Below are 25,944 nucleotides of genomic sequence, written 5' to 3' on the forward strand. Positions count from 1 at the left end.
TCAACCTAACATCTAAAGTATATGTGTGTATACATATATACATGCATACCCAATAATATCCAATAATAAATAAAAACATTCAGAGAATTTCATATATGAGTACAATCAAATGTCATAGTATCTACCACTTCTGAAAACTCCTCTGGAATTATCCCACCTGCCAACATCCCCTTCTCAAATTCATGCCCTCTTCTTCCTTTATAATATATATGACATGTATGTTTTTAAGCCTATACCTACTGAGTCCAACTAGTCTTGCCCATACACACATGGGAGTAGGTCCGGCCATTCTCTTATGACTCCTATATATATCAGACACTTCTCCCCTTACCAACCTTTGATGGTCTAAAATTCAGCCAAGCTCCTACAATTACTTTTAGACCACAGACTTGAAAAGGACAGTGGGGGTATATGAGATTCACTTGATTTATTACCTAGTATTTTCATGTTACCTTGACACGTAACCTCAGCTCCTAATCCATAACAGTTGCTGAAGTGAAATCACTGTGATTAAGGGAAGCCACAGAAGACTGGGGAGCCAAAGAGCATGCCTCCTCTGAGTTTTGACATTGTCTTTACTGCCTAGAACACACCTAAGTTTGCTACTAATGTAGTCTCATTGTCTTCATGCTTTTCCTCTTTAAGCTTCTTGCTCTCAGTTTTTCACATATTTAAAATGAAGAATTTCATAAAATGGTTCCTAGGATCTCATCACCAAGATCTCCCAGCTGTGGTTGTTACAGCTTCAGCAAATCTCATAGATAACAAAATGGTAAAGCAATACGCTGAAGCCTGAGCTACACAGGCCAGTGTGTGTGTGTGTGTGTGTGTGTGTGTGTGTGTGTGTGTGTGTGCGCGCGCGTGCACATGCACACATGTGTATAGAGGTCTGAGGCCAGCTTTGGGTATCATTCCTCATGAGCCATCTACTTTCTATTTATTTTTTTAAGCTAGACTGGATGATCAGTGATCCCAAGAGATATGCTTGCCTTCCCCCTCTAGCACTGGGGTTACAAACACAAACCACCACACCCACACTGGGATTTTGGCACATGGGTTCTGGAGATCCAACTTGAGTCCTCACACTTTACTATCTCCCTGCCCCAGACCATTCTTTTGAAACACATTTTATTTCCCTAATCTATCCCTCATCCTGAAAGTCTAGTTCTAAATGCTCCGTCAAGTAGTGACAGGTGACTGGGGCTGACCTGTTCTCCTCAGGGATGTGGAGGGACATGAACTGTAGAGGATCAAGACACTGCACCAGCCAGCCTTGGCGTTCACTGATTCGAGAGACATCCACCTTCAAGAACTGGTTGGGCATCCGGCTCCACAGGACGTGTGACAGGAACTGCACATGCAGACGTGGAGGACACTGGGGCACCGGGTTTTTGTGCTCACTTTTAAACAATCCCGCTGAGAGAGGCATCACATTCTAGAGCATGGAGGTGGGGGGGAGAAAGAAAAGAAAAGAAAAAAGATTATTGCTCATGTCACTTGGGGCTCCTATCACAATGACTGATAGGCTAAATAGGAAAGAGCTGGTATAAATAAGATGCACTGTGAGTTAAGATTGTGCAGATACAAAAAAAAAATAGAAAATTAGTTTAAAATTTCCTGAAAGAACAAATGGGGAAAAAGGTGGTAAGAAAATAGCTGAAATCTCAGGATTTCAGGGCAGGAACACCAGTTTTAAAGAATATATCTTCTCCATGTATACGATGCAAGTATGACTAAGCATAGACTGTATCCATCATGTTGCTTCATAGGGCTAGTCCCAGAGGAAACTGGCAAGCCTTTAGGGTACCATGTGGTGGTATTGTGTTCCCCCAAATATTGTGCACCCTAATAAGCTTACCTGGGGTCAGAGAACAGAAAAGCCACAATATTAAACATAGAGGTTAGGCAGTGGCAGCACACACCTTTAATCCTAGCATTCTGGAGGCAGAGATCCGTCTAGATCTCTGTGAGTTCAAGGCCACAATGGAAACAGCCAAGCATGGTGACTCACTCCTTTAATCCCAGAAAGTAATGGCAGGAGGCAGAAAGGTATTTAAGGCATGAGGACGAGGAACTATAGCCTGGTTAAGCGTTTTAGGCTTTTAGCAGCAATTCAGTAGAGATATATTTGGATAAGGACTCAGAAGCTTCCAGTCTGAGGAAACAGTGTCAGCTGAGGAACTGGCAAGGTGAGGTGGCTGTGGCTTGTTCTGTTTCTCTGATCTTCCAGCATTCACCACAATACCTGGCTCTCAGGTTTGTTTTTATTAATAAGCCTTCTAATAATTCGTGCAACAGTACCACACATTTTTCCACTAGAAGAGATTCTACTAAGCGCTCTTTCTTATCATCTGCCCCATCACCCCTGTTTCAAGCACATCCTATCTAACCTGCAGCACAGAGACAGCTGAGTGGGTACACCCATGTATCCCCCATGAAAGTCAAATGAACTTAACGGTAACCAGCCCTGCTTATTTTTCCTCCACCTGGAATGGGCTGTGTCAGCCAGCCTTAGTTCCTCTAGTTTCAGAAAGCAAGCTCTCTGTGTTGCCCAGAAGTGTTCCTTCCTGCATGTTGCTTAAGCCTTTCCTGATTGCCTCCACTAGGAGCTCTGAAAACAATGTCTGACCTCTGCCCGAGCTCCAGGGTCTCGTCTGTTTTGATGAGCCTTGGACTATTTTCTATAGGTGCTTCACCTTCCTGCTATTTCTTATCCCCTCTTAGGACTGGAAAAGAATACATTTGCTAAAGAGCTCAGGCATTGTTTTAGATATTGAGACTATGTTAATGAGCAAACCAAACAAAGCCCTAGCTCTCTAAAGCTTCCATTTTTCTTGGAGATGTAAAGAAAAGGAGAAGGGGGGGGGTGGCTATGGAGGACAATGCCTGAGCTCTTTAGAAAATGTATTCTTTTCCTTCTTCCAGAAAACTGTATGAACCCTCCAGTTCTTCTCCATTATGATTCTCAAGGCCCTCAGCATAGCCACCATGTAAACAGTATCAGATCAGCAGTACACACTTACCAATGCCCCCACTCTCATTCTGCACCTCCATGTTCCTGCCATTATGCTATTCCAAGGCAAATTGCACTACACTCAACACCCCTCTTCAAATGTCAGTAAACACCCCCACATAATACATCCCAACTTTTCAGCATAGCATGTGTTCTATAATGGAGTAGTATTTGTTCCACTCAAGATCTTGGGCTCTAGGGCCTGAAGGAGGCAGTGCTTCTTGCTGTTGTATGTGACCTCTTACGAGGTAAGGGAGAGCCGGGCGATGGTGGCTCACACCTTTAATTCCAGCACTTGGAAGGGAGAGGCAGGCGGATCTCTGTGAGTTCGAGGCCAGTCTAGTCTACAAAGGGAGATCTAGGAAAGGCACAAAGCTACACAGAGAAACCCTGTCTTGGGGGGGGGTGGGGAGAGGTAAGGGAGAAGAGAGAGTCATGAGTCCCTTCTTCCTGCTGCCTGCTTTGGGGTCTGATTGGACTGCCAGATGGATTCACTCCCCTCAGAACATCAGAACAGAGGACTACTTCAGCTGTTAAGTCTCAACTTGTCACTCTCTACCCACGCCTCAGCAGGAATCCTCTAGTGCACCACAATGAACCACTTAAACCTCATTACTTTCACTCTTCAGATTTCTGTTTTCTCTCTCCCTCTGCCAAGAGGGCCTTCTCCTGGTAAATGCACCTGGACAATCATGATTGACAGTAAAGCAATCAACCCAAATATCAACTCCACCTCCTCTGCCCAGTGCATCTTAGCTATTCTTCCCTTTATATCTCCAGAGAACCTTACAGATCATTCTCTCTTCGATATATGGTCTCAGGGACTGACATCTGGTTACCAGATCAATAATTTATTGTGTACAGTTTAGTGAGGTTTTTTTTTTCTTCTCTATAAGCTTTGCTTTATTGAACAATATATTCAAAACAAAGAAACTCTTGAATAATGTTATCAGCGACCTGAAAGAGATTTCCAAATGTGGCTATTTTTTTCTCTATAGAATGTCTATATTGGTAATAAAATAGAGCATCTATTTTGGGAGCACATGCTAGGCACTAATAGAAAATAATAGGAATGCAATATTATAGACTGTCCTGATTAGTTTTTATTATCATCTTGACACAACCTAAATTGCTTGGGAAAGGGGACCTCAATTAAAGCTACTGAATCCAGGCCTGAAGTGATACCTCAGCAGTCAAAAGTACTTAAACCTGGGTTTGGTTCCTAGCATTGACATGGCAGCTCACAACCATCTGTAACTCCAGTGTCAGAGTATCTGCTGCCCTCTTCTGGCCTCCAAAGGCACCACACACACACACACACACACACACACACACACACACACACACCATACATACACACACGCAGCCAAAGCACTAATAAGAAAATAAAAATATAGAGATAAATAAATGACTGAATAACTATCTCCACAATGCACTTGTCTGGTGTAGGAGGGCCCAGCCCACTGTGGGTGTTAACAGCACTAGGCTCCTGGGCTGCATAAGAAAGCTATCTGCGCAAGCCAGAGAGGGGCAGCATTCCTCAGTGTTTCTTCCCCTGACTCCCCTCAGAGATGGAGTCTTACCTGGAATTATAAACTGAAATGTATCCTTTCCCCTCCAAGCTGCTTTTGGTCAGTGTGTTTTATTACAGCAATAGTAGAAAACTACAACAGAGTCTTTCTTACCTTTATTCTGCCCAACTCAAACTGGAAAACATTGGGACTTGTAGCTTGTGCAAAAACTGCAGGAAATAATTTTGTACTTGGCTCCACCTTAAATGAACAAATGAGTGAGTGATTTAGTAAAGAAAGGAGAGACAGGAGGCAAAGAAACAAGCATTTCCTTTATAACAACCAAGAGGCACACGACAGAAGGAGACTAGAGATTTTCCCTTTCCATCTTGTGACTATCCTGTCAATAATCACTGGATTCATAATTGCACAGACAGCTCTGGAGGGAAATACTGTTAACTCCAAAAGGCTTATGGTGCTGCAAATATGCAAAAGATAATTGCACATGTCATAAGCTCATTTCTGTTTTCCTTCTCTCTTAATTTCTAAGTTTTTCATCTTAGGAAATGTGCTTCCCTGTAGCAGGAGCAAAAGCCTAAGGACACCTCTGACCACGTACCTGATAGTAAGTACTTAGCTCCTTGCCATTGGCAATGAATGTGAGCAGCCCACTGGCAGCATCCACCACACAGCCAATCTCCAGACCATTGCTGTTGTTTCGCCCTTGTCCAGGACTCATGCTCTCTCCCGCACACACCATATAGCAGTTGCTGCGTTTGATGCTGAATTAAAGAAAGAACAATCCACATTTGTATCCTTGTGCAAACACAGGAGAAAGTAAGTGTATCTTGCAAACTAAGCCTAAATTATGCTGTGCAAGCAACAAGCTCATGCTGTAATGGGAGAGATGCAAAATGGGCCCAGGTCTGTGATTCTGAGCAGTACTTCATTGACTGCAGGGGACAGGCTACATCAGGTCTGTCACATGTCTAATTTTCACACCTAATGGAGACAAGCCAATGAGCTTGACACCAAATAAGAATTAATCTGTAGCTCTTCTGCAAAATAAACAAACAACAAAAAAAGAAAACTCAAACCAAACTGGACCCTTTTTCTTCTGAGGTTCAAAAAAGTTTGACTATTGAATAATTATCCAAATTTGAATTTTCACAACCATCACCACCACCCTACACACACACACCACTACTTGTTCTGAGATGAGAGAACTCCCCAGGTGAGATAAAATCCCCAGGAAAATTCTCCATGAGTCATGAGTGCTGCCATAATATATCTGACCAAAATGGTGTGTCTTTTATGCATAATTTCTGGTGATGCTACAAAGGACAGTTAAGTAGATAATGCACACAGCAACGCTGACTATAAACTCCATCTGACTTCACCTTCACCAGAACCTGCGTTAGAAAGTTCTGTTCCATTCTCTTAGGTGCACTACAGCCAACACATCACAAGACTAGCGAGGAAAAGCCAGAGGCAGGCAGGAAAGGCGGCAAAAACAAACAGGCTGGGATCAAGTCCTTTTCGGATCGTCCAAATGCAGGCTGCGTTTCTTTGCACTAGGCACCTGTACTCGGTGGTTCTCCCTCGTCCTGTTTCCAACTCGACTAACAAGTCAGTTATAGCATTCTTATATGAGTCAGTGTTTCCCGTGCATGGTTGCCATCTTTGAAAATTAAATACATGTCCAGATTATTCTCTAAAAGACATGGTATTTGGGGTCCCATGTTGATAGCAAGTACTCTTTGAGGCTTTTGCAAAAGCCCTCATCCATCTGCAGTGCTGAGGGAGGGGCAGTGCATTTCCCAGGTCACCAAAAAGGATGGCTCAGCTGGAGAAGAAAAGCAACACCATGGAAGACTCTTTCTGAGACCTGTCATAACAGATCAGAGAGGATCGCATGGGCGCACAGGGTAGAAGCAAATGGGAGGATCTTCTCTTGTCTTATTCTGCAAGGAAGATGGCCTTCTTCACTTTTTTGAAGGTTTGGTTTGAGTTCGGTGTTTTACAAATGAGAAAGGATGGTACACAAAATGTAACTGACTTACCCGAGGCCACACAGCGAGTCAAGGGCAAAGCTGAGGAAAGAATCCACTGGTCCTCAGTCGGAGTTCAACGGTGTGCCCCTTGTCTAACTCACTCTAAGCTACGAGCCCACTCCCTCCCCACTACACAGCCAGTCCCCAGGAGGCTCATCAGACCATAGGCACTCCACCTCAATTCACTCACCTCTCATCCTAAGACCTAGTATTGGCAACTTAAGTCCTTAGTTGTAGCACCTGAAGAACATGTGATCCTTACCCTAAAGGACACTGTATTCTTATTATAAGATTTTTGCTATTAATATATTTAGATTCCTTGCTGGTTTGTATGCATGAGAAAAGAGGACATTGACATCAATGGCTTAATTACATCATCCTATAAATGGAAATATCCTGAGTACAAAAATCCAAGAAACAGGAGTATCTAGGCCTATCAATATTTTTTCAGACACTATTCTGAGGAAAGCACTGGAAGAACCAACCTCTCGTGTACTTTTCCTTTTTCATCTCCTAGAGTGACAGTCACCGTGCGCACTCTGTCCAAATCAAAGCCTGTGTCGTACTGGTGGAAGTCAGATGTAATCCAGCCCACCCAGACATTAGCAGGTTCTTGTCCAGGAAAGATCCTCACTGAGTAATAGTACTGTGGAGACAGAGGAATGAAGGGTGGGCAGTGTGAAGCAAGACAAAACAAAATATGGGTGTCATCTGAGCCTTTGAATACACTTCTTTATTTAAGACCATTTGGCTGAATTAGAATGGTACAGGCAGAGGGGCTAGTATTCAAAAGGATTAGGATCAAGTGGTTATACTTATTTTCTGCTCTTCTAGAGGACCAAGAACACATATTGGGAAGTTTACAACTGTCCATCACTGCAACTCCAAGTGATTCTGACCTTTCTGATCTCCACAGGCACCCCTCCACATAGCATTCTCTCTCTCTCTCTCTCTCTCTCTCTCTCTCTCTCTCTCTCTCTCTCTCTCTCTCTCTCTCACACACACACACACACACACACACACACACACACACACAGAAATTAAAAAATTAAGATTACATGTGACAACATGACAAATAATGGGAGGTTTGTACATTCCTAGGTACGTGTGTGCATACATGTACATAGGAATGTATATGTACATGTAGTTTTACATATATCATATACATACACACACACACACACACACACACACACGCACATACATGATAGGTATCAATTTGTTAGACAGATAAATTTTCAATTCCTTAAATGTCTGCAGGTACATGAGAGTTCCACTTTGGTCACGGGCCTCTTTACATATGTGTGGCTTCTCCTTTCTCTTACATGTAACATTCCAAAATCTGAAGTCATTCCTTTGGCTTCTTTGATGCATGGACATGAAACTCATACATGGAAGTACCAAGAGACTAGAGAGACAATTCAGCAGTTAGTAGCATGTGTTGCTCTTGCAGAGTACTCGGGTTTGGTTTGCAGCACTCACATGGTAGATTACAACTACCTGTGATTCATTCCCAAGGGAGCCATGCCCTCTTCTGGTGTGTGTCCACTACCACTGCATGCACATCATATACACATTTACATGCAAGCAAACATTTATACATATAAAATAAAAATAAACAACTTTAAAAAAATAACTGAGAAGCACTCTACACTAGATACAACTATTTTTTTTCTAATTTGGCATTCTAGATACATAAATCTGAACATTTTAAATGGCAGAGGGCAAAAGTTGGGCCCTGTGAAAAGTATAATAAATGATCTGCTCTCAGACAATTTGCTAAGATGAACTAAATTATATGGACTTTAAAAAGTCCAGTGGAATTGTCAAATTTCATCAAGAAACTAGACATCAAAGTCTGAATTACAGATGTCCGTAAGGACTGTTACTTAAAATAGTTCTCATTCCTTAACAGACATCACAATACAAGCTTTGCTACAAAATTTTTATCCCCAAAATATATCTAAAATATAAGCAAATAATTAGTTTTAAAATGTTCTTCAGCTGAGTGTGGTGGTACATGCCTATAATACCTGTACTACAAAGGTTGAGGTAGGAGGATAGAGAGTTCAAGGGCAGCTTTGAATACATAGTGAGATACGGTCTCAAGAAAACAAAATAAGGGCTGAGGACAGTTGGCAGAGTGTTTGTTTGTATATCATGCAGAAAGTCATGGATACCATCCTCTAGCACCACATAACCTGGGAGTGGTGATGTATGCCTATAATCTTAGCACATAGAGATGGAGGCAGGAGGATCAGGAGTTCAAAGTCATCTTCAGCTACAAAGCAAGTTCAAAGCCAGCCTAGGCTACAGTAGACCCTGTGTTACCCACCCACCCACCCACCCACCCAAAAACAAAAAACAAAAATCACTGTCAATAACAATATATCAAAGTATAGCATTTGAGATAGAAAGTGCACTAAATGCTTTAGGCGCATACCGTAGATGTCTGCATCAGGTACTCATAGTCATCCCGGTCATCAGCAAGGACATCTTCAGTGAGTCTTGCAGAATGGCTCGTGGTGTAATCTGGCTTTGTCCTTCTAAGTAAGAATCTGTAATATTGAGAGTAGGAATAAGCATATGAGATCATTAGCCAAAAAATCTTCAACAGGGCATTATCCTTCCCAGAGAACATCTGGCAATAGTAGGAGGAGTTTTTGGTTGTCCCAATTTCAGTAGTGGAGCACTCTGACATCTAGTAGGTATATGTGAAGGGAATCACTCAATATCCTTTTAATTCCTGGGGCTGTCCCTACAATTAAAAAAATGGCCTGAGCAGAGTGGCAATAGCATTGCATTTGAGAAACACTGATCAATGAAGAAAAGGATGCTACGGTAACCTGTCTCTCTGATCACAGAAAATAGTATTTGCAGCAGTGGCTCTCAACCTTGCTAATGCTGTGACCCTTTAATAAAGTTCCTTATGTGTGGTAAGCCCCTAACATAAAATTATTTTGTTGCTACTTCATAATTGTAATTTTACTATGGTTATGAATCATTATAAATGTCTGACATGCAGGATAGACAATATGCAACCCCCAAGTGATCATGAACCACAGGTTGAGAACCACTGATTTAGAGGGAATACTCTTTAAGTCTCAACCAAGACTATAAATATAGATAACTCTGAACAGATGACATTTGGGATCATAAATTAGAAAAACATGAGTTGTGTTATGCTCCTCTATAAAATCTTCCGAGAATGAATGAATGAATACTAAAAATCCTTTACCCTCTACTACAGATTGGGCCACCTGATAACCATATAACTTGAAAACATACTGTAGCTGAGCTCAGTGCTTCACACCTGTAATGCCAGCACATGGGAGGTTAAAACAGGAAGACTGGCATGAACTCCAGGTCAGTCTGGCATACAGAGTGAGATTCTGTCTCAAAACATCCAAACCAAAGGCTAGAGAGACATTGTACTAGGTAATCTGCTTGCCACTCAAGCATGAGGATCTGAGTTCAGATCATCAGCACCTATGTAAACAGCCAGGTGCCAAAGTATATGCCTGTAATCCTAGAACTAGAGAGACAGAGATAGATAGATTCCTGGAGCTCACTGGACAGAAAATCTAGCAGAACCAGCAAGCTCCAGGTTCTGTGAGAGACTTTACCTCCAAAAGTAAGGTAGAAAATGAGAAGAGTAATCACCAGGCATCCTCCTCTGGCCTAAACACAAACACACACACACACACACACACACACACACACACACACACACACACTCTGAAATGCAAGTGCACCCACACACAAGTGTATATACACACAAACAGTACACACTATCTCTGCTAATCACCTTTGCTTTAGGCGTGAAGGCTTTTCCTGAGCATAATCTTTGTGGTTATTAAACTCTGGCTTCGGGGTTTCTTTGTCCTTGTCGATACGGTCAGGTACCAAATGACCATGAGCTGTCTTCATCAGAACCTCAAAATCAGAGTCCACATCATAATCCTCTAGATCATTCTTGGGCCCATAGAGGCCGGCACCAGGGAGCCCTCCTGCTACTGTCTTCGAGAAGACTTCCGCACACTCAATGGGCATGCTCAGACGATAAAACATGATGTCAGTGTTGCTGTTCTGAGAACCAAAGGACTTCTGAGTGACCTTCAGACATGGAGAACTGTCAATGGTGCCATCTATTCTTGTTACCTAGCAGATGAAGAAGCCAGTTAGTTTTGAGTGTCAATTGAACACAATGTGGAATCACTTGGGAAGAGCAATTATCTAGAATATATTGCCTTGTAGGCATGTCTATGAAAAATCTTCGCTGGGTTAATTGAGGTGGGAAGACCTTCCCACTGTGGGTAGCACTATTACCTAGGCAGGGAACCCTGGATTGTCCAAGAGTAGACAAAATGAGGTGAGCACATGCATGCATGTAATCACTGCCCTTTCTTCCTAACTATGGTTATGATATAACCAACTCCCTCCAATTCCCACTGCTGGGACTCTCCCTCTGTGATGAATTGGAACTGGAACCTGAAACCTGGAGTTGTAAGCTAAAATAAACTCTTTCTTCCCTACTTTGTTTTTGTCACGGTAATTTTATCATGTAATGAGAAACAAAACTAAGATGTCATACTTCTCATTCTAATCACCACTGTTAATCTCCTGATCTTAACAATAACCAATGCATCTTATGTGGACAGACTCTGAAAATGATCCACCCCAAATAGAATTTTATAGGAAACTATGAAGCTAGAGCAACATGTTGTGGCTACACATTCAGACCCATCTACCCACAGGTTCAATGTATGATTCACCTGAAGCATGCAGAGTATTTAGGAGAAAATACATTTATACTGAATATGACCACTTTCTTCTCATTAGCAATATAATACAAGTATTTATATAACACTTACATTGTATTGTACATTATAAGTAATTTAGAAACTTTTGACAGTGCATAGGATGATTTATGTAGGTTCTGCGAGAATGCTGTCCTTTTGCATGAGGGACTTGAGCAACTTCAGATGCTAGTATCCAAGGGAAATATATAATCAATTCCATGTGGATACCTAAGGATAACTATAATAATGAAGTCCTGCCCTAACTCTAAAGACAGGCTGTCCAGTTCATGTCACAGCTATACACATCTAGATCTATTCCAACACTGTGCATAAAATAATGCTCTTCATCAGCTGTTAAGTTACTGTATAAAGTGCCTAAGGAGAGATTAATCCTTTGCTTAGATCCCATCACTATGTAACACATATGAGTTAGCATTTTAATAACTTGACAATCACTGTTCACATAAGAGTTCCTATACATAAAGATATCCCACTTCTACTTTTGAGGAAAGGCTTGATTATTAAAGGAAAGACAAACCTCGATATGTTCATGGTTTGATGGGACCTGCAGGAACTGAGGAAGCCGCTTGCTCAGCCACATGGTGATGTCCCTATTTGTGTTAACAGCAAATGGCTCATAGCCTTCTTGTAAGCCACAGATGGTGAAATATTTCAAAGTGCTGACGTCCTTTCCAAAGTTCATCCTGCCTACTTGTGCCACTCCTAGGCTACACACAGGGATGAAGCCTGGAACAAAAACAGAAATCACAATCTTCAGTATTTAATGTGAGATTCTCTTAGTAAGGCATAACAAGCAAATTGCTTCCCAAGTCCTGGCTCTGAGAAAACCATCAACTTGGAAAGAACACAGTGTAATGAAACCACTAGCATTATGAGAGTAGAGGTATATGGTCCTGGCATTGTGATTTACTGACTAAAGACCCTATAAAAGTACATTCCTCCACCTGACCTCTAGGAATCTTGGAGTGTCCATTCTTCCAAGGACCCCTCCCCAGTGCCTCCATACCATCAGGTATACATTCTTCTTTCATGAATGAAAGTGAGGAAGGACCAAGGGGAGTGTGGATCTCTTTGCCTTGTTCTTCAACTAGCTAAAGGGCTCAATATGTCACAACATCAGACATGGCCAGTGCCACTGGCTTCTTCATATGTATTCCCAAGGAGAAAATGGCTAGAGGCAAACATTTGAAAGGTGTCTAGAGCTATATAGATGGCTCAGAGCTTAGAGCATGTATTGTTCCTACAGAGACATGGTTACAGTTCTTAGCACCCACATTCAGGTTCACAATCATCTGTAATTCTAGTTCCAGGGTATGCAACACCAGATTCTGGATTTCTTGAGCACCCAGTACACACAGTATATACACATACATATAGATAAAACACCTATACAGATAAAACAAAATAATCAAAAATTTTGAAGTGTTCACAGCTACTTTGATCTTTGAAGAGACTTTTTTTCCCTCCTGGGATGAGTTAAGAGTAGGCCTAGGAAAATGTATATAAATGCATGTGAGAGAACATACCTGTATGCATATGTATAGATGCATATGTGTATATGTACTATACATAGATTATATATGCACATACATAGACATAATATGCCCAAGTTAAATGAACACATATACACATCACATGCACAAATATATGCATTCACACATATAGCACTGAACAATGAGACAAAGACTAATAGAATATTTGATAAGCTAATCTAACAAAAGGCAGAATCTGCTAATCTTTCCATTGTTAGACAAGAACAAAATTATCATAATACTGCTAATTGTTTATTTGAGATCTGTTGCTGATGATGTTAGATAGTATTACTTTTGCAACAGATGTGGGATGCCTCTTTCCAAAGGAAAACATTCTTTATCCTCCTCATTTTTCGCCATAACATTTCACATTAATGTTGGGCAGCCAGCACACAAGCAATGTCCATTGGGGTGCAGAGTATAGCTTAAAGGGTCCAAATTGGTCCACAGGAAAATAGTGTTCAGCACCCTCTGTACCATAAGACAGTAAAAGTCACATCAATGATTCCTCATATTAAATAGCCCACTCCCTGTACCATAAGACAGTAAAATTCATATCAATGACTCTTCAGATAGCCCACTCCCTGTACCATAAGACAGTAAAAGTCACATCAATGACTCCTCATATTAGATAGCCCACTCCCTGTGCCATACGACAGTAACAATCATGGCAGTTATTCCCTGGCACTGAAGAGAGAGCTCAGTAGTTAAGATCAGGTACTACTCTGGCAGAAGACCTGAATTCGGTTCACAGCAGTCACATGGGCAGCTCACAACTGCATATCTCCAGATCCAGGGGATCCAACACCCTCTATCTCCAGGAGCACGGGTACACTCGTGGCTTACACACACATAGACATACACACAGAGAAAATAAAAATATAATAAAATAAACCTTAAAGCAATAATGTTCACTGTTCTCCCCCAGTCTGTCTCCACTGGTACAAATGCAAAAGAATGGCAGTGCAGTGGTGCTACCACCAAGGAGCGGGGAAGGACACATCCAGCTGAGTACCAAGCAGTGTAAATTACCAGTTTGCGGTTAGATTTGAATCAGCTGCAGCTGTGCCTGACAGCCCATTTTTTCCAGCAGTCAGGAAAGTTGATGCAAATAAGGGTCCCCAGGGAATCAAAGGGCTGGACTGGATGCATAGAACAGATGGGAGACACTTGAACTTCATTTGTGCCAATTAGGAAGTGTAACCCACCATCTGACACCACTGAAGAGACAATAAGACAGAGTCAGCTCCTTGGAAAACGAACATCTATTTATTTCTGATCACTGTGTTTGTGGAGGAATTGTGGGCTGGAAAGACACGAGAGACTCGCAAATATCTCCAGGGTAGACCTTTGAGTGTCAATTGTACTTCTCTGACATTCTGATGCACATTTAAAGTAGTTTATCTTTTTAATTAAGTTAACTAGTGACACATACAAGGAGTTACATATGAAAAAAGACACTAAATCTCTATTCACAAGTCTACATTGCTTTAATAATATATAAACCTCTTGGGTGGAATAATATCTAGATTTTGAAAGTTTATTCTTCAAAGTTTCATTCATATATAAGAATAGGTTGGTATGTAAAAGGAAAAAAATTTTAAATTACATGTATGTAAAAAAAAAGAAAATATTCATGGACATGCATTTCACAGAGCAAACACTGTTTCCAAGAAGAAAACACCAGAATGTTTATCCAGAAGCTTCTTTTATAAGGACTTTTTAACACTTTTTGATCTCTCTTTTCTTATATCCCTTGACAAATTTCTTCCAGTGAATGCATATTTTCTTATGAAAACAAGGGACAGTTCCCACCACAAATACTTCACTTACTGAAACAGTATATGGCAACATCCTTTCTAGAAAGAAATGTTTTGGAATGATATGGATACAATGACTTGCATGGCATGTTCTTCAAGTCTAATATTCAGTACTGTGTATGGTGAATCCAGTTCCAGAATTCTGCACACACAAAAAACTCTGCTTATACTTCTGAACAAGTGTGAGGTTTATGTGGGACATGCAATTCATATTCATTGAGAAACCACGTGTAGTTTCTTTATTTGATATATATCAGCTGCCATGTGCCAGAAACTAGAAATAAAGTTAAATAGCACAGAGATACCAGCCCCAAACTGCTCACCATTTGCCAAGGGGCTAAAAGATATAGAAAAAGGTTAACCAAATACCACACTATCCTTCCAAGAAGAGGTATTTGGAGCAGAGGAAGGATAGAGAAAGAAGATTCAATAATGTCTCCAGAAAAGTACCTAGGAGCAGGGCATTCAGGCAGTCAGTCCTGGGGAGGGGTTGACAAGAGCCTGACACTGTGGTTGATATATTGTGCACCCCAATAAACTTATCTGGGAGTCAGAGAACAGAACAGCCACTATATTAAGCATAAGTGTAGGCAGTGGTAGCACACGCCTTTAATCCTAGCATTCTGGAGGCAGAGATCCGTTTGGATCTCTGTGAGTTCAGAGCTACACTGGAAATAGCCAGGCATGGTGACACACGCCTCTAATCTCAGGAAGTGATGGCAGGAAGCAGAAAGGTATATAAGGCATGAGGACCAGGAACTAGAGCCTTGTTAAGCTTTTAGGCTTTTAGCAGCAGTTCAGCTGAGATCCATTTGGATGAGGACTCAGAGGCTTCCAGTTTGAGGAAACAAGATCAGCTGAGGAATTGTCGAAGTGAGGTTGGCTGTGACTTGTTCTGTTTCTCTGATCTTCCAGCGTTCACCCCAATACCTGACTCCGGGTTTGCTTTTATTAATAAGATCTTTTAAGATTCCTGTTACCTGACACTCAGGTGACTTGGACCTAAGTCTTAGCTCCACTTTGCATGTTGTGTACATTCTCAGAGAGTCAACCCCTTTTCCTTTAACCTACATGATAGGAATTTGTTTTTTAATAATTAAGATTTATTGTAAAGAACAAATCTTGCAAATAAAAAAATATTACAGAGTCAGATTAACCAGATCCAATATCTATCCGTCTCAGTGAACTTCTGTAAATTTAGAGCAGCCATGCTAAAGCTGTGAGGCTTCACACTGAATTCCACTTTCACTACCAAATATATTTCACATTTTTAATCCACCACAAAAGGATGAAAAATGCTTGACAGAGCTGAACTGAGAGAAACAATTAACTTTATATCCTCTTTAATGACTCATGTCCATTACCTACCTGCATCTGTCCTTCCTCATCACCTAATATTTTTCCTTTCTTGTTTGGTCTCCTTTCTACATGTTATACTGTACCCACACATATATCATAGGCCAGGATCTGTCAATGATGGAGAATATGTAATTGTTTCCTTTCTGAAAAAAAAATATTTTTCACTTTTCTTTGGCACTCAATACCATTTTAAGCATGTACCAGGTTTTCATAATCCTCCCTCTGTTGATGGACAGCTAGAATGGTTCCATCTCTTTGCTATAGTGAACAGAGCTGCAATAAACATGGATTATGGTTTTAAAGTAACATTTTAAAGTAAAATATGTCTACAACTTATTGTGTGAGTTCACTGAATTTAATTTCAGATAGAAAAAGAAGTAGAAATCAATCTACCTATAGTAAAAAGAATGGTTGTTTTATACATATATATATATATATATATATATATATATGCAAGATTAAATATTGGCAGCTATTAAAATTCATCTTATGACTAAAAAAAGTAAAAGTCGGGGGGTAGGAAGATGGTTCAGTCAGTAAAGCAACTGCTGCCCAAGCCTAAGAAACTGAATTTAGATGATGGCCATCCATATAAGAAAGCCAGCTGTGATTGAACATGTCTGTAAGCCTAGCACTGTAGGGGTTAAAAAAAAAAGACAGATCTGGGAGCTAACTGGCCATCCAGTCAGAGAAGTCAGTGAGCCCTGGGTTCAGTGAGAGACCCTGCCTCAAATGATAGGGCACAACACAATAGTGGAAGACACCCAAAGTCAACCTTTGGCCTCCATAAACACCTGTAAAGACACACACATAGTATAGACACAAATAAAACAGAAAAGAACAATAAAACTGATATAACAATGTTAAGTATACAATCATTTTATGTGAAGAGTAGAAAAGAATGACTATACTATTTCTTATACTGCTTTACAATTAACATTTCTCAGGGAGTTGATAAGGATAATTAAATTCCATTTAAAATGTTTTTGGTTTTGAATAGCATTTATAATCAGTTTAAAAGAGATTTATTTTCACAGCATCCTTTCAATTTTTCATGAAGGAAATAAATATCCCAAACATCAAATTTCTCTTGACTTTTATATAATTTTATTAAATGTTTATTTTTAATGCTATATGTATATGTGTATGCATACATAAATTTATGTGTACCATGTGTGTACAGGTGTCCACTGAGACCAGAAGAGGATGTCAGGTACCTTGAATCTAGAGATATAGGGTTGTGAGTCACCTACAAATACAAGGTGTGGATGCTAGGAACTGAACTCAGGTCTTCTTCAAAAGAAGCAAGTACTCTTGATCAATAAGCTTTCTCTCTAGTCCATTTTTATATAATTGTAATCATATAAATTATAGAAGTAACAAGCGAGTATAGGTTCTTTTTTCATGGAATTCTTATTGATAGATGAAACATATATATATATATATATATATATATATATATATATATATACATATGTATATATTTGTGTGTGTTGTATGTGTATAATCTTATATATATATATCATATATATGAGTAACATAGCTATAATGCAATAAAACTTTATTTACAAAAGAAGATGGCAGATAGGGACTTGGCCCAAGGCCCTCAGTTTGCTAATCACTGATCCTGGTTATGTTCTCAGTTCAAATACTACCATACTTGTCCCAGCAAATATTTAATAAACACCCAGGGCATGCTCATGATCTACACACTGGGACTAGAGCTGTGAACAAATTCAAAAGAGCCCTTAACTGAGGGCACTTATCTATGAATACAAAACACATAAAATATAAAGTAAGTAAACAAGAAAATAGTTATGGGGGTAGGGTTGGAAAGATGACTCAGTGTCTAAGGGTGCCAGCTATGCCAGCATGAGAAACTTAGTTCAAATCCCCAGTACTCACATAGGAAGTAGGCATGACTACACATATCCACCTATAACTCCTGAGCTGTGGGGACAAAGACAGGAGGATCCCTGAGGCTTGCTGGCTGCCAGCTAGCTTCCAGTTCAGTGAAAAATCCTGTCTCAAGGGAATAATATCCCAACACAATGAAACAGATTTCTATACAGCTTTGTACAAACCCAACATCTGTAAAATGTTGGTCCCTCTTTTCTGCCCTTTACATTTGTGATCTTCTAGTCAGTTACCTTAACTGACATTCTACCAGTAACAGAGCTCAGTGATATACTTCTAAAGAAAGTCTTTCTGGCAATGAGTCTTAGCATAATTAATGCAAATGAGCTCAACTGATTATATCAGGCTCAGCCACTTCCACCCTATTTGTAACTCTGTTCATACACACACACACACACACACACACACACACATACACACTATATATATATATATATATATATATATATATATATATATATATATAAAATAAGATATATATATATATAGATATATATATACACATATATCTTATGGTGAAGTTGCTTCTTATAGTTGAGAACAAATGGCTTTAACAAGCTTTTACTTTCTGGTGTCATCCTTTGTCCCCACAGCAGAGCATGTGTGATGAGCACACAAGCATAGCCTAGAAACTGGCAGTCCCCAGGATGTGAGTCAAAACACAAGCCATAAAAACCTATAGCTGAGCCAGACGTCGGTGGCGCATGCCTTTAATCCCAGCACTTGGGAGGCAGAACCAGGTGAATCTCTGTGAGTTCGAGGCCACCCTGGTCTACAGAGCGAGATCCAGGACGGGCGCCAAAACTACACAGAGAAACCCTGTCTTGAAAAACCATAAAAAAAAAAAAAAACTATAGCTGGGGCTACAAAGGAAGCTAGAAGAGACCATAAACATTTCCTAAGAATTATCAAATACCTCATTTTTAGCCTTCCTGAAAGAAGCACAGGAATCCACATGTACAACCTCAACTAGGTGAGTCAAAATTTTATTTCATATAAATCTGAATTTGGGGGTTAGAAGAAAAAGAAAGCTAATGCTCTCTTGTGGTAGATAGTGTGCTGGTAAATTGTGAGCATCTTCCCATATATTATTTAATATTAACCCCATTTTTTAGTAAGATAACAACCAAGGTATTAAATCATTTGTCTGGGATCTAGTAATTAAGAGGATGTCATATTTTGTATGCTAATTAGTATTAATACTGTACTAGGTTGCATTGCAGAATTTGTTTGAACTGAGTCTCTCCTTTTTTACACATCCTCCTACCACCTTATATCCTTCTAGTCCCAGTACCCTCCTTTTGGGTTTCATGTCTCATGTGTTCTATGACCCTCAAAACCTCCTTTTCCCCCTCTCATGGTTCCTTTTCTAGTTTCAAGACCTATATATACCAGACACATGTTCATACATATGCACATATACAAACACTAAAATCTAGGACCCTCCTATGAGAAAGAACATGTGCTATTTGTCTTTCTGAGTCTGGGTGAATTTTCAGTTCTATCCATTTTCTTGCAGAACTCATGTTTTTATATTTGAATAAAATCCCATTGTGCATATATGCCATATTTTCACTATCCATTCATCAGTTGATGGACATCTAGGCTGATTGCAATTTCTGGCTATTGCAAATAGAGCAGCAATGAACATATATGTGTAGCACGAATCTTAGAGAGTCTTATTAATAAAATCAAACCTGAGGCCAGTTATTGGGGTGAATGCTGGAAGATCAAAGAAATAGAGCAAGCCACAGCTTCCTCACCTCACCAATTCCTCAGGTAATCCTGTTTCCTCAGACTGGAAGCCTCTGAGTCCTTATCCAAATGGATCTCAACTGAACTGCTTATCAAAAGCCTGAAAGCTTAACCAGCCAAATGCTTCTAGTTTCTGGTCTTCATGCCTTATATATCTTTCTGCTTTCTGCCATCACTCCCTGGGATTAAAGGTGTGTGTCACATGCCTGGCTGTTTCCAATGTGGCCTTGAACTCACAGAGATCCAGAGGGATTTCTTTCTCTGGAATGCTAGGATTAAAGGTGTGAGTGCTACCATTTTCTAGTCTTTGTATCTAGTGGCTGTTCTGTCTCTGACCCCAGATAAGTTTATTAGGGTGCACAATATTTTGGGGAACACAATGCCACATATATGAGCATGCATCTCTGTGGTAAGAGAGAGAATTCTCTGAGCATATCCCCAGGAGTGATATAGCTGGCTCACATGGTAGTTCTCCATTTAATGTTTTGCAAAGCCTCCTCAATGGTTTCCTTATGGTTGAATCTATACACTGAGTGGAACTTAAAAGCATCAACCTCTTGACAAACTGCAATCTACATGAAGGTGAGACCTGGCTTTAGTCATCTGTGTCACCCCAGACTCAGAGAGGGAGGGCCTGAGCCATATCAGATTCTCATTCCTTTGTGTGTGTGTGTGTGTGTGTGTGTGTGTGTGTGTGTGTGTGTGTGTGTGTGTGTGTGTGAAGTTAATGAACAAGAAAATGCTATAAACCACTGATGAACCAATGATATCCTGAATGAAAAGTTAATGCTGTGGGACGCCATCTTAGTCGCCACCATTTGGTTTGCTTTGCACACAGACATCTCTACCTCATCAAAACCCTCTCCAAGTGGGATAGATGTCATTTCTGCTGAGGTAATTTCAAGGATGTCTGATCAGATCAGCCCCATGGCACCTAGCAATTTACAGCTGCAACTCATATGCCCACTCACCCTAAAACTACTACCGGGGCTGGTCATGAATCAGAATAACAGCTGCATTGTCCTGCAAACACAAATGACAAGAGAATACCCTGGCTCTTACCATCACCAACATCGAAGTCCTTGAAAGCCAGCTCGGAGCCTGAGTCATCCAGCAGGATCTCACCATTCAGAGTGAACATCATGGTATGTTCGTTCATGTCAACCATGCAGCCCACGACATCACCTGCTTGCCAAGAGCGCCCATAATGTTCATTGCCCTGGTGCCAGCGCTGGGCCTATGGAGGGTAGAAGAGTTCCTTGTCACAGACTCAGACAGATGAAGAGCAGTAGGGTGATCTTAGTCAGAATCATTAGCCTGGGGATAGACAGAAGTCTGGGAATTCTGAATGCCTAATGTAAACACAGGGTGGGGGATTATGAACAAATCAAAAGCTACGCTATGCTTTTGATAATTGATCTAACCATATGGACTATGCACTTTTACAATTTACTTTTACAAACTATAATGAATGCTTCCCATGATATGGGTTGCTTTTCCCCACTCCCACTTGCACAAACAAGAGCTGAGAATTAAACTTGATGCCAACCCCTTAGGAAAAAACAACAACAACAAAACATTCTCATATTCGCCTCTCTCAAAATAAAATCCTTCTCCTTGGGACTACTGTCGATGCTACTTAAACAAGGATGGAATTCTGGAAACTTCTCCATTCCTCCCTAACATCAGAAAAGCTTCAAATCACACCTAAAAATACTCTGAAGATATCTGTGAAAATAACAAGCCCCAAACCAAACATGGATACCAGCCCATTTATATACAAAGTAAAATGTCTATCATAATACACTTGGATACAGAGTTTCAACAAACATGAGTTCGGTATAGACTAATTCATAGGTATAAAATTAGTCATATGAGTTATTTTGTCACATAAATCCCTTAAATTTATTTGGAATGCCACCTTCATTGTGATATGCTATATAATGTTTTATTGCACTTGTATAAAATACTGCTGAAATTATTCTCAATGTAACATGTTGCTTTTAATTTTTTAACTAAATTATGCAACAAGTGGCATAGCATTTCAGAATTCCCCTAGCATGTCTGTCTCCTTGACATCTGTGTCTCCAGGCTGAGCATCTTTCCTTATCTGTGGGCTGCTGGGTGCGGAGGGAACTTCACTTTCTGAAGGTTATTTCTTGCTCTGGTTCACTGTATCTGATCACCAGCAAGAATGAAACCAAAGCTGCCTTGTTTGTTTGTTTAGACAAGGTTTCCCTATATGAAGCCCACATTGGCCTTGAACTCTTGCCTTAGCTTCCTTGGTGCTGGGATTAAAGTATGCACCACCACACTGGCTTCTTGACCACTTAAGATACACAAAGAAGGCTTGTCTCTTTAACAACCTTTTGGCACATTTCACTGGCTCTGTAGGGCAGGGGAGGAGTCCTCAGATGACTACAAGGACATGACCAAGGTCTGCTGTGAGACCAGCGAGGAACCGTGGGGGTTGGGAGGGTTGGGGGGTGGTAGGGGGGTGGGGGTTGGTTCTAGCAACTCCAATGCAAGCAGGGATAGGCCAGGTCTCAGGAAGCTACTCACCTTAAAACCATCAAAAGCAAAGGCACGTTCATCAGAACCCAGCTCTAGATCCGGTTGGCAGCCTGGCCTGCTCCAGCCTACCCGCATGTCTCCAGCAGTGACTGCCTCGAATTCAAAGTACCAGCGACCAGCCTTCACCGCATAGGTCTTCTCTGCCCTGAAGATACGAAACCTCTCCCCGGTGCCGCTGCACACCTCGGCTCTCGCGGCTGTGGGTTTGAGAGACTGGAGATCATTGGGTGGGAAGTTAAGAGAAAAGCAGGGCTTGACCTAAACTTGGTCATAAAACCCACAGGGAGGCCAACTATTCCACCCCACCCATTCTCCTGCTCCACCATACACTTAGGTAGAAGCATCCAGTAAAGCAGAAAGCCAGGCAGGGCTTCCTAGGAAGGCTGGGGAAGAACTCAGTGACTGACTAGGACACATGAGCTTCCTCCTTCTGCCCCTTTCAAAGAAAGAAAGCCAATACGCCCTGGTTGTTTGGTTCATGTAGTTCAGAAATAGAAGACCATATGAACTTGAAGTCTTAGGTGGGGAAAAGGACATTAAACAAATATACTATTCTGCAAATAAACAAATAATAAGCGTGTAACTGTCCTGCCCTGTGCCCCTCCCTTTGGCCACCACACTATTCAAACAGTGGATCACCAGAAATAAGGGTACCCCAATCTCCTCCTAGGAAAGAAAAAGCTAAAGTTCTGGGGGCAGCCAGAGGAAAAACTTCAGTCTGGGAGAAAGATGTACAGGATCCTGGGATCCTGTGGGAGAGACTAGACAGAGGGGATGTTGGGGGGGGGGATGTTCACCTGCCTGGCACTGCCTAGTTATGCATGTCATTTGCCTTCTATTGAAACCTTACCCTCACGATAGGTGTTCAAGATGGACTGGGGTGGGCGAGGGGGGCTAGAACTATGTGTCCCTCCTCTCAGAGTGGCCACATTAAATAAATCTCTCTCCTATGCTTTTTCACCATGAATCTGGTTTGTTCAATTGGCTTATCAAGGTCAGGTGGCTAAACTATCTTGTTGGGGCCATGGGCTGTGACCCTAACTCTTGATGGGTAAGATATGGGAATGAAGGAATCAGAAAGAGCAGCAAGAGAAATGGCAGCCTATGACTGATTTCCTGTGAAAGCTAACAGGCTCTGGGTCACCATGCAGGAGTTTTCCATAGGGCCTGCCACACCGACAGAATGTGTGGGGCAGAGGCACAGTTCAAGATCAAAACCAATGTGTGCAAAGGGGGAAATGCATGTTTGAATATTCTATACCTACAATGTCCAGGAGGGGGCACTCTCTTCCACCTGTGGGTGTCGCACACTTAAAATGTTCACGTGTCTGAGACTCAATTCACTTTTCTCGATTTGACTCCAAACTTTTCTCAATTTGACAAATGTCTCGGCTGCTCACCGTACTAAAGTAGGCTCCAAAGAATACGTGCTATCCTTTTTGGAGATGGATATGCATATATAAATGTTTGTTATATTGTATGTATGTATATGCGTGTATGTCTATGTGTATGCCTGTGAGCATGCCTCTGTGTGTGTGTGTGTGTGTGTGTGTGTGTGTGTATGTGTGTGTGTGTCTGTGTGTGTGTGTGTGTGTGTGTGTGTGTTAACTGTGAAACTGAGAGAACCAAGCAAGGAACCACAGGCCACCTAGGCACCTGAAACCTACAGCCAGAGTAACCCTGAGAAGGCAAAACCTATATTAATTTCAGAGAGCTGGACTGAAGAACAACAGAGCCACTGAATAGAGGAGGCAGTCAAGGGCCATCACCTCTGGCAAGGCTTGAGCTGGGACCCAAGAAACAAACTGCAGTGACTTCAGGTATGTGATACAATGCATTGGAATCAGATTAGAGGATCCATCTGACGCCACAGCTCTCTCTTCCACTCAGCTGCTGGCATCTGGCATGGATGGCAGGTGCCAGATAAACAGCAGCTTTTGTCTATTCCTATTTAAAGACTGGGGCAATGCCAATATTTGTAAATAATAAAAGTTTAATAAGTTGACTATTGAGAGGAAATGACCAAATAAAACTACAAAAGTAACTAAAGCTGAGTGTGGTGATATACTACACACCTGTAATCACAGCACTTAAGAGATATAAAAAGAGCTTGAGGCCAGCCAGGGCTACATGAGACCTTGTCTCAAAAAGAAAACAAGTGGGCAGAACTTGGTGGTAAATGCTTTTAATCCCAGCAGTGGAGAAGGCAGAGACAGGTGGATCTCCATGAGTTCCAGGTCAGCTAGAGTTACACAGTGGGACCCTGTCTTATAAATAAAATAAAATAATCCAGATAAGCTCTAGAAATCAATAGAAAAGACACAGTTAGCTCATAATTAGTGGGTATAACATGAAAGTGAAATAAAGCAAGAGAAGAAACACTGGCTGTCATGTCAGGTGGCTCCCTATTATGGGCTGGATTAATGCACTACTCCATAGCCGTTTCCCAATGATGAGGAAGGTAGTAATTCCAGACACAGTGCTGAAGCGCCTGCTGGCTTAGTTTTCAACAAATAAACCACGTTTCTGAATACATCAGAGAAATGTCTGTCATTGTGCACCCACTATTGAGCCTAATGGGCTCCAACTGAGAGCACCTAACCTGCAGTTAACCTGGTTAACCTCACAAAACAAAATGAATAGACATGAACAAGGGGGGAGGGCAGGGAAGGACAGGGAGGGAGGGAGGTACAAAAGAGCTGGAGAGTGGTCAATGTGTATTGTGTACATTCCCAAAGTTGTCTAAAAACTAGTTAATTAAAAACACTCAGGTTGCCGGGCGGTGGTGGCACATGCCTTTAATCCCAGCACTCGGGAGGCAGAGGCAGGTGGATCTCTGTGAGTTTGAGGCCAGCCTGGGCTACCAAGTGAGTTCCAGGAAAGGCGCAAAGCTATACAGAGAAACCCTGTCTCGAAAAAAAAAAAAAAACACTCAGGTCTGTTGCTGAATAAGTAAATTTCTGAGGAAAAGCACCAGATTTTGATAGCTAAAGCAGCTTCCACTGGGAGCCCATTAGTCACCCTTGCTGTGAGAGTCAATACAAAACAGGAAAAGTCAAATGAAATTAAGAATTCAGTTTTTGAGAACTCAGGAAGCTGATGCCGAAGGACTGCCACAAGTTCAAGCCCAGCTTGTACTATGATCAGTTCAAGGTCACCTTAACCTACTATGAGACCCTGCCTCAAAAAATACTCATCCATCCTAAGGAAACTGCTTACTAGCCCTTCCTTAAATTATGGTTGCAGCTGCTCTAAACTAGTCTAAGAGACCTAGAACTTGAACTGCGATGCTCACACTTAGGGCTTCTTTCTAGAAGTTTCCTTTGTTTTAGTTAAATAAAACTGAAGTGTCACTGATAAGTTCCACTCGTGCTTTTCCAAAGTATGAAATATTTCATTCTCTAGTTAACTAAACTACTAAAATGTCCTGGAGTCACTATCCCCTGTTATATTTCTGTGACATCAGAGTTCATAACTATGAAGTTTCAGCTTAAGGGAGGGAAACGAAAACTTTCTGTACAGTTCAACATCAGTTTTAATCAAATATCTGGAAGCCAAATTTGACATAAAAAATTTATGAGAGGGG

The 25,944-nt window shown here is 41.1% G+C and overlaps 1 protein-coding gene across 2 annotated transcripts in view; it reads right to left on the reverse strand.

Annotated features, from left to right (window-relative positions):
- Positions 1–25,944, reverse strand: part of Ryr2 (ryanodine receptor 2) — a 581,527-nt gene that overhangs the window by 195,860 nt on the left and 359,723 nt on the right. For both annotated transcript variants that reach the window (XM_076572925.1, XM_076572926.1), the window contains 9 exons: positions 22,347–22,555; positions 20,847–21,021; positions 11,919–12,127; positions 10,387–10,739; positions 9,022–9,136; positions 7,064–7,224; positions 5,144–5,306; positions 4,699–4,785; positions 1,209–1,435 (listed from right to left, as the gene is read on the reverse strand). In XM_076572925.1, the coding sequence (XP_076429040.1) occupies positions 1,209–1,435; positions 4,699–4,785; positions 5,144–5,306; positions 7,064–7,224; positions 9,022–9,136; positions 10,387–10,739; positions 11,919–12,127; positions 20,847–21,021; positions 22,347–22,555 (1,699 nt within the window). The remainder of the gene's footprint in view (positions 1–1,208; positions 1,436–4,698; positions 4,786–5,143; positions 5,307–7,063; positions 7,225–9,021; positions 9,137–10,386; positions 10,740–11,918; positions 12,128–20,846; positions 21,022–22,346; positions 22,556–25,944) is intronic.

The sequence above is a fragment of the Peromyscus maniculatus genome, chromosome 5, assembly GCF_049852395.1.
Source record: "Peromyscus maniculatus bairdii isolate BWxNUB_F1_BW_parent chromosome 5, HU_Pman_BW_mat_3.1, whole genome shotgun sequence".
Lineage (NCBI taxonomy): Eukaryota > Metazoa > Chordata > Mammalia > Rodentia > Cricetidae > Peromyscus > Peromyscus maniculatus.